Source organism: Herpailurus yagouaroundi, unplaced genomic scaffold (genome assembly GCF_014898765.1).
Source record: "Herpailurus yagouaroundi ecotype Mexico unplaced genomic scaffold, PumYag 419, whole genome shotgun sequence".
In the NCBI taxonomy this organism is placed as follows: domain Eukaryota; kingdom Metazoa; phylum Chordata; class Mammalia; order Carnivora; family Felidae; genus Herpailurus; species Herpailurus yagouaroundi.
In genome coordinates this window covers 352,366-361,125 of record NW_024412636.1, presented here as the reverse complement: position 1 = coordinate 361,125, position 8,760 = coordinate 352,366, and the positions used below count along the sequence as shown (strand labels likewise).

Sequence of the window (8,760 nt, the reverse complement as noted above, 5' to 3'; positions counted from 1 at the left end):
GCGTGGGCCCCAAGTGACCTGATTTGGGTAAGAAAAAAAATACTCACAGGGAAAAACTAAAAGGCAAGCCTGCTTGGTATTAGAATTGAGAGAACATTTTATTGTCTCTTTCCTGCTCATCTGAACGCTCAATTTTTCCACAACAAAAATGAGTTCTCATTTGTCCCCTTTTTTGTTTTTTTTAGTTGTACATGCTAAAAATAAGAAGGCGATCTCAGAGGGCCAAGAGGAAGAAAGAGCGTGGGTCCAACTAGGTCAGGTCAGGTCAGGGAACACAGCCTGGGCGCTGTGGGACCCCCACTCACCGGGACTCCTTCCCCAACTGCTGTAAACTCATGCAGGCAGACAGAGATGGGACAAGGCCAGGCGTTCACAAGTGGACCTCCAAGGGAGGGTCCATGGAGGCCGAGGTTCCCGTCTGTGGTCCAGGCTCTACTGAGAATGTTCACCAAGTACCTGCCAGGGGACCCCACCTGGAACAAGCAATCTCCACAGCAAGCATGACTCCAGGGGCCCGAATGACACCTTTCCCACCCTGCTCTGGGCCAGGCATCAGAAGGTTGGGGAGGCTGGCCCTTTGGGAGGTGCATGATAAGAAATAAGAAGGCCTTGGGGCGTCTGGGTGGTTCAGTCCGTTGAGCGCCCGACAGTTGATTTTGGCTCAGGTCGTGATCTCACAGTTCATGGGATCGAGCCCTGAGTGGGGCTCTTCGCTGACCTCGCGGAACCTGCTTGAGATTCTCTCTCCTCCTCTCTCTGCCCCTCCCCCCTCACATGCCCGCTTTCTCTCTCAAAATAAATAAACCTTAAAAAACAACAAATATAAAAGTAAATAAGTAAACTAAACAAGAAGGCCCCCATTCTCAAGCCCCCCTCTCCCCATCCCCCGCCCCGCCCTGGGCAAGGATAGTTTGGATAGTTTGTCGCAGTTTGTTTTACCGAAATGAGGTATTACTTTACACTCAATACAATGGAAATTCCTTCAACACAATTCATGCAGTTTTATGCCACTTAATGTACCCTCGGTATCATATCCCGGGGTGTGAATGCACCAGTACCTATCCCTTTTGCTTCTGGCTGTTTGCTACCATTAACAACACTGCTTTGGGTATTTAAAAACAAAAACAAACCCAATCCCAGGTGTCCTAGGACCAGAAGTCTGCTCAGAAGCCTGGGATGCCTCGAAGCGGGCTGGGAGTTGCCAGATGCCAAAAAAATAAAACACCCACATTCTGTGTGAACACAGGAATGCTCCTGTGGGTCTAGGGTAGTGTGTAAACGGGGTGTTTAATGTTGGTTTTTTTTTTTTTTTAATGTGTATTTATTTTTGAGAGAGAGAGAGACAGAGCGTGAATGGGGGAGGGCAGAAAGAGAGGGAAACACAGAATCCGAAGCAGGCTCCAGGATCTGAGCCGTCAGCACAGAGCCCGACGTGGGCCTCGAACTCACGAACAGCGAGATCATGGCCTGAGAGGAAGTCAGACTGAGGCAGGGTCTAAATATAATGCAAATTAAAAATGGTCTCCAGCTAGAGACCAGTGTTTGATGGAAACTGAGCCCCAGACTGCAGTGTCCTGTGAAAAACAGGGTTCAGCAAAGCGTTAGAAGGCGCTAAAGACACGGGGGAACCAAAAAGCGACTTTCTCCCTGACCTATTCCGAAGAACGGAAGAAAATGAAAACCCACGTCGTTCTCCCCCTGTGGGGTTCTCAGCCCATGGGAGCTGCCCAGCCCACACCCCGTGTATACAAGCAGGACAGACATCATCGCTCCCATTTTACAGATGAGGAAATCTGAGATTTGGAGGAACAGCCAGCAAAGTCGCTCAGCTCCAAGGCCTCTTCCTCCTGGAAACCTTCCCCACCGCCGGGGACCTGGGGAGGGGCCTCCTTGGTCCTCCCACAGACCCTGAACTGAGGCCCAGTGAGGCGCTGGTGGCACATAGCGTACCTTGCGGGACCCCCTTCCGTAAACTGGGGTCGCCTTACCGTTCTGGGCCCCAGCCCGCTGGATCCCTGAGTGCCTGCTGCCCCCGCAGATAGGGCCCCCCCGGCGGCTGCATTCGGGGGATAAGCCAGGCTATTTTCATCACTTCCTTCCTCCCACTCAAGCAGCGCCCACCATCTGCTGCCTCACATCCAGCTGCCAACTCAGCCTCCACCAGGACAGTTCAAGCCACAGAAGAGGGTGCCGACTGCAGGCCTCACAAGTAAGTGGCTCTCCTTATTACCCATCGCCCCCTCCCACACACACCCCCGCTCCCAGGTGGGACAACGGGACAGGGCCTGGCAGGGGAGGCCAGCCACCGAGGCCTGCCTGTGTCCCACCTTCAGCTCTCCGCTCCAGATGGGGCTGGGCGGGGGGCACTCGCTCTGAGACACGGGCTCCTTGGTTTATTCAACCCAAATTCACAGGAAGCCTGCGCGGGCCAGGCCCTGGTGGGGAGGGCCTGCCTTAGGAAGGGGAAACGCTCGTAGGGAAGTCACCTGGAGCTCATGAGGCCTGAGTTTGAGTCTGTTCTCTGACACAGACCGCTGGGTGACCCTGCACAAGTCACGCTCCGTCCCTGGGCCTCAATTTCCCCAACTCTGAGCATTAGCCTAGATGCATGGCTTCCCACAGGGAACCTCTTCTGTTCTCCTTCCCTGTCTGCGCCTCAGCATCCAGTTTTCGGCATTGGCTTTCACCTAAGAGTTCACTTGGCCTCGGGGCGAGCTGTTTGGCACGGTTGGGAGGAGGTGTGGCCTGTGAAATCCACACTGGCTGCCTGACCCCAGGCTTAGAGGTAGGGGGGCTGGGAGGAGCCTGGGGGCCAGGGGTCGGAACTGGGAATCATGTAGCAGGCATGAGCGCCCCTCACCCATGAACTGGGGCTGGGGTCTCTGTTAGGGGCCAGGAGGTCCCTTCCCAAGAACCTTCTTACCCTCCCTCCCGTCCCCCATCACAGCCACGCTCACCATCCTGCCTTCTGAGTGTCCAGTGAGGCTCAGCGAGGCCTGGGTGGGACTCATTACACTTGCTTCTGTCTTCACCACCCCATTTCAACACAGGAGAAAGTTGAGGCCTGAGAACGGAGGTGAGTGGTCCCTTGTCTCAGGTTCGATCCCCCTAGCCCTTGGCATGGGGTGGAGGCTGCCGGGCCCTCCCTCACCCTCCCTCACCTCACGGCCACTCTCCCCACAGCCAGCCTGCCAATGCCTGCCTGGGGGGCCCTGTTGCTGCTCTGGGCTGCCGCAGAGGCCACCAAGGACTGCCCGGCGGAGTGCACCTGCCAGACCCTGGAAACCATGGGGCTGTCGGTGGACTGCAGGGGGCGGGGGCTCACGGCCCTGCCCACCCTGCCCACCCAGACCCGCCACCTCCTGCTGGCCAATAACAGCCTTAGCTCCGTGCCTCCCGGTGCCTTCGACCACCTGCCCCAGCTACAGGTCCTCGACGTGACGCAGAACCCCTGGCACTGCGACTGCAGTCTCACCTACCTGCGTCTCTGGCTGGAGGACCACACGCCCGAGGCCCTGCTGCACGTCCGCTGTGCAAGCCCCAAGCTCGCCACGGCCCACCCCTTGGGCCAGCTCACGGGCTATGAGCTGGGCAGCTGCGGCTGGCACCTGCAGGCATCCTGGGCCTACCCGGGCTTCTGGTGGGACGTGGCGCTGGTGGTCGTGGCCACGCTGGGCCTGGCTCTCCTGGCTGGCCTGCTGTGCACCGCCACAGAGACCCTGGACTGAGCCCAGGACGCTAGGGTCACTCCCCCCAGCCTGAGCCCCCAGTAACCCAAAATAAACTGCTCAACCATTGTATCCAAGCTCAGAAAAATTGTGTTTCCTCTCGGTACCCAAGTCTGGCTCCTTCTGGAAACCTGGGTCTGTTTTGTTACAACCTGATATCAACTGGGGCTTCTCTGTCCCCCAGGTTCCTAGTAAAATGGGCTGTTCCACCTCCCCCACGCCCGCCACCCCCAATTCCACCATCTGTGGACATCCCGAGCCCTTCTTCGGTGCCTGACAGGTCCCAGGACTCCGGTCTGCACGCTCTCCTCTGTCCCGGCGCCCACATGGAACACTCTGGAGGGCCCAGGCGAATTTCACATCAACACGTGGCTCCCGTCCAAATTCTGCAGAAAGCTGGCTCTCACGACACAGCAGTGAGCAAGCGGGAGGCGCAGAAGACCCCGGGGAAGGTGGGAGGAGTTTCCATCTCTGTGACAGACATACCTTGAAAGGCACACCACCGTTTACAAAACAGCCTTTTGTGTCCTGGCCACGAAGACACCTGCTTTTCCAGCCCCATCCTTTCTCATCGTCTCCTGCAGGGCTCTTCTCTCCTTTCCTCCTCTCTCTATCCCTCTTTCTTCAGAAACAAAAGTGGGGCTCCCGGGTGGCTCAGTCGGCTCAGCGCCCAACTCTGGCTCAGGTCATGACCTCACGGCTTGTGAGTTCGAGCCCCGCGTCGGGCTCTGTGCTGACAGCCCGGAGCCTGGAGCCTGCTTCGGATTCTGGGTCTCCCTCTCTCTGCCCCTCCCCCCCCCCAATATAAATAAACATCTAAGACATTTTTTAAAAAGAAACAAAAGAAATTCTTCCCTTTCTCATGGAAACAACTCCAGGTGCCGACATGAGACACCTCAAACTCCGGAGTCCCACTTGTACCCCAAGCAATGGTCACCAAATTCTTCAAACAAGACTCTTCTCTCCCTCAGAGGATTCTGGTGCCAGCAGTTAAACTAATAAGACATTTCTCCACTGTATGAGAGTGTTTCCAGGTCTGTTACGGCCAATCTGAATCCAAATATAATCACCCCAAGGTCCTTCCCTCGAGGACAGCCTGCATGTGGTGGGCCTGGGGCTCAGAGGCTACCATAAGGAAGGTCAGGTAGGCACAGAGCACCATGGGAGGGCACTGAGCCACAGAGCTGAGGCTGGAGCAGGAGGCCCGAACTCGGGGGTGGGGGTGAGCTATAGGGAGAGGTGGAGACTATGGCAAATCCGACAGCCCGTGTTCCATCTGTGCTGCCCTGTGCAGATGTGAACCCTGTCTTCCCATTCGTCTGGAGAGATCGGAAATGTACATCTGTATGTGAAATCCCAACCTCAGTGTTGGCAAGTAAATCCGGAAAAAAATACGTATACATCAACAGGACACATAAAATACATTGATTGACTGGATGGAGTCCGTAGGCTGAGAGTCTGTGAATTGTACAGTCGGGATCAGCTGGAACGGGGTGGCCTTGGGGAGCAGGAAAAGCTGGCATCTCCCCACAGGGCACTTAGTAGGTGTGCAGCCCTGCGTGAACCACCCGCCATGGGGCCTTCTTGTATGCCCTGTGAGGAAGGCACTGCTCCCCCACACCGGATGGAGGACACAGCCCCAGGGCCCACGACACTCTTCACAGGTGTGATCTCAGACAGGTCCCCTTTCGTACCTGAAAAGTGCCCCCTTGACAGCTTCCTCAAACTAAGGCCCTTCAGCAACCCCAGGCCCCCCCATGTAGGGTGCCCCTAAATCCTGCTACTGCCCCTTCCTGAGGCCCACACATGCAGCCACGGCTCTGGCACAGTAGTGATCATAAGCCTTGATCCTACTGGCCAGGCAGCTGGTCCCATGAGACCCTTCCAGGAGCCCAGACAGCACAGCATCGTCAATGCAGAGGATGACGTCCCCGCGGGAGGTGGGGAGGGCAGGGATCTCCCGAGGTGGATGGCGGATTCACATGAGAATCCCCAGGGAAACAGGTGCGCTGGGAAACTCAGTTGGCCACCTCCGTTGTCCCCATGGTCTTTGTCCCAGGCCAGCAAGGTGGCCACCACAGCGCCACGCGCATAGTCCCCACCCACTCCACAGCCACCAACCCAGCATCCACGGATCCCATCACCACGGCCGACCATACGCCGGCCACCACTGTCTCCTACGGGTCGGCCACAGCCACAGACATCAGGCGACACCGCCCACCCCCTGCCCCGCCGGCCCCCTACAGCTTCTGTCACCTCTAGCACCAAACAACCAGGGACCTTGGCCCCATCACGGTCACCCTGACGTCATCCTCATGACCATCTCCCTCATGAGCGTTTTCAAAATCAAGCGGCATGTGGAGAATTTGCTAAGGTGACTTTCACCAGCTGCTGACCCCCTTGCCACCTCTGCCTTCTGCCCCTGCTCCAGGCTCCTGCTCCGCCCGGCTTCTAGGGCCTGCTCAGAGCCCTCTGCTGGTCCTCTGCAATCCTCTGGCCAGTGGGTGAGCGGAGAGACCAAAGAGGAAAGCGCGGATGTTCGTGGCCGGGCCTGGAAGAGGTAGGGAGGGCCTTTGCAAGCAGCTGTTGTCTGGAACCGGCCACTGGCCCCGCCCTAACCACAAGGGAGGCCTGGAACTGCTCCCCCTGTGTGCCCAACCGCAGCAGCAGGCGGGCATCTGGCCACTGCCGGCCCCACCCGGTCTACGCAAAGGTAATGGCACTTGATCAGAAGGCAGGCACACTGTAGAGAGGGAATCTGTGAAGCCTGGGCAGTCTCGGGAGCACACACCAAGTCTTGGCCCTGAGCCACAGCCAGGCCCAGCCCCTAACACAGTGTGCATCTCATGTGTTTTGCATACACACTTAACCACACCTCCTGTAAGTGCATGTGTGCGCAGAGTCTCCTAAGACTCCATGGCCCAGCCAGGACCCTCACCGTCTCCAGCCCCTGGGGTTGACACGTCAAACCTGATGAGAGTGAATTCCTTGTCGGGCAAAGGATGCACTCCATTTCTTGAAAGCGGCCTGAGCCAGCCCCTGTGCGTGTAGCTGAGATGGCAGAGAGAAGGTGGAAGGCTCTGCCCTCCCCAAGCTCCACTCCAAAGGGGGACGCTGAGTCCGGGGCCTGAGGAATCTTCTAAGAACAGCATCTGACTTGACAGACACCCCTGGCCTCTGAATGTCAGCTTTCTAAATGGCTCTGGGGCCAGAATCCTCATTTTAAATCACTACAGGCAATATGTCTTAAAATCTTGGGAAAGTTTTGTTTCTGTAGATAGATCTCTAACCAAGTGGGTTAAATTCAGAGAGGAAAGCAAAACTGTAATATTTTCTTTCTTTTTTTGTGTGTGTGTTTATTTATTTTTTTTGAGAGAGAGACAGTGTGAGCAGGGGAGGAGGAGGAGACAGGGGGAGACACAGAATCCAAAGCAGGTTCCAGGCTCTGAGCTGTCAACACAGAGCCCAACGAGGGGCTTGAACCCACGAACTGTGAGATCATGACCTGAGCTGAAGTCGGACGCTTAACTGGCTGAGCCACCCAGGCACCTCTATTTTCTTTTTTAATGTTTATTTATTCTTGGGAGACAGAGACAGAGAGAGAGAGAGAGAGAGAGAGAGAGAGAGAGCATGAGTGGGGGAGGGGCAGAGAGAGAGGGAGACAGAATCTGAAGCAGGCCCCAGGCTCCAAGGTGTCAGCACAGAGCCCGATGCGGGGCTTGAACCCACGAACCGTGAGATCATGACCTGAGCTGAAGTCAGACGCTTAACCAACTGAGCCACCCAGGTGCCCCCAAACTATATTACTTTCTTAATAAACACACACACACACACACACACACCAAAACAAAAAAAACCTCGGGGTTGTCAGGGCAACAATACAGAAGGAGCCACATGGAGCCCCGGATCGGCCCTATTGATCCTGTCCTGTTTGTGTTCAGACTGTTAGAGGGACATAGATTTAGTCCTATTCCTTTCTTTTAGATCTGTGTACCCCTATTAAGTAGAAAACAAATATGAGGTTTACAACGATATCATGAAAAGAGAGGTCGGGCTCTGAGGTTCATCCAACCTGCTGGGTTCTTTATCTGATGCTTCAGGGTGCTGACTTGTTAGTGAAAACAAAAGCATGAATACATGCATTTGATGTTTCAGAGTCTAAAAGAACTCTGCACACCTGCATCGCAAGCTCAATGACTGTTCCTTCCTCTGAGTTCAGAAAGTTTGAATTACCATACAGAAAATCTTTGTATATTTATGCAGTATCTTTCAACAAACACGGATAATTGTATTCTGTAACTGAAGCCTTTAAAAAGTCGACAGCGGAGACTCAGGGGTGGGGAGTTTGGGGAGCTGTTGAAGGCGTGTAGAGTTTTGTTTTGCAAGAACTAAGACGAAGAAGCTCTGGAGGTGGATGGTGGCAATGGTCGCACACCCACGTGAATATACTTAACACTCCGGAACTAGACACTTAAAAAAGCTTAAGATGGTAAATTTTATGCTATGCATGTGCTATCACAGCTTTTTAAAAGAAGTCTAGAGGGGTGCCTGGGTGGCTCAGATGGTTGAGCAGACGACTTCGGCTCAGGTCATGATCTCGCGGTCCGTGAGTTCGAGCCCCGCATCAGGCTCTGTGCTGACAGCTCAGAGCCTGGAGGCTGCTTCAGATTCTGTGTCTCCCTCTCTCTCTGCCCTTCCCCTGCTCATGCTCTGTCTCTCTCTGTCTCAAAAATAAATAAAAACATTTAAAAAAAATTTTTTTTTAAAAAGAAGTCTAGAGTGATGGTTTTCAAACCTTTTAGCAGTAAGACCTTTCTACCAACGAACCCCTAGGCAGTACCTGGTATATGAAATAAAGTGTCTCCATCTGGTTGGACGGGGGCCTAACTGGCGTCCTTCCCTCCTTCCCCATCCCTGCCTTTTGTGGGCTACTGACAGGCTTCAAGACTCTTCCAAAAGCCCATTTGTGAAACACAGGTCTAGAGTTTTAGTGGGGTATTAAAACTTGGTTTAAAAAAAAAAAAAACAAGTA

At 54.7% G+C, this 8,760-nt stretch overlaps 1 protein-coding gene across 3 annotated transcripts; it reads left to right on the top strand.

Annotated features, from left to right (window-relative positions):
• Positions 1-1,483: 1,483 nt before the first annotated feature.
• GP9 (glycoprotein IX platelet) lies at positions 1,484-3,810 on the top strand. Of its 3 annotated transcripts, none has more exons than XM_040463728.1 (4): positions 1,484-2,209; positions 2,661-2,785; positions 2,948-3,076; positions 3,184-3,810. In XM_040463728.1, the coding sequence occupies exon 4, from the start codon at positions 3,195-3,197 to the stop codon at positions 3,726-3,728; it is 534 nt and encodes a 177-aa protein (XP_040319662.1). In that variant the 5' UTR covers positions 1,484-2,209; positions 2,661-2,785; positions 2,948-3,076; positions 3,184-3,194; the 3' UTR covers positions 3,729-3,810. The 3 variants fall into 3 exon arrangements, with proteins under 3 accessions (XP_040319662.1, XP_040319663.1, XP_040319661.1); XM_040463729.1 differs by having other exon boundaries at positions 2,623-2,785; XM_040463727.1 differs by lacking the exon at positions 2,661-2,785 and having other exon boundaries at positions 1,673-2,209.
• Positions 3,811-8,760: the final 4,950 nt, after the last annotated feature.

What these genes read in the sequence shown, in the direction of transcription:
- GP9 (XM_040463728.1), top strand. Translation starts at nt 3,195, where the DNA reads ATGCCTGCCTGGGGGGCCCTGTTGCTGCTCTGGGCTGCCGCAGAGGCC.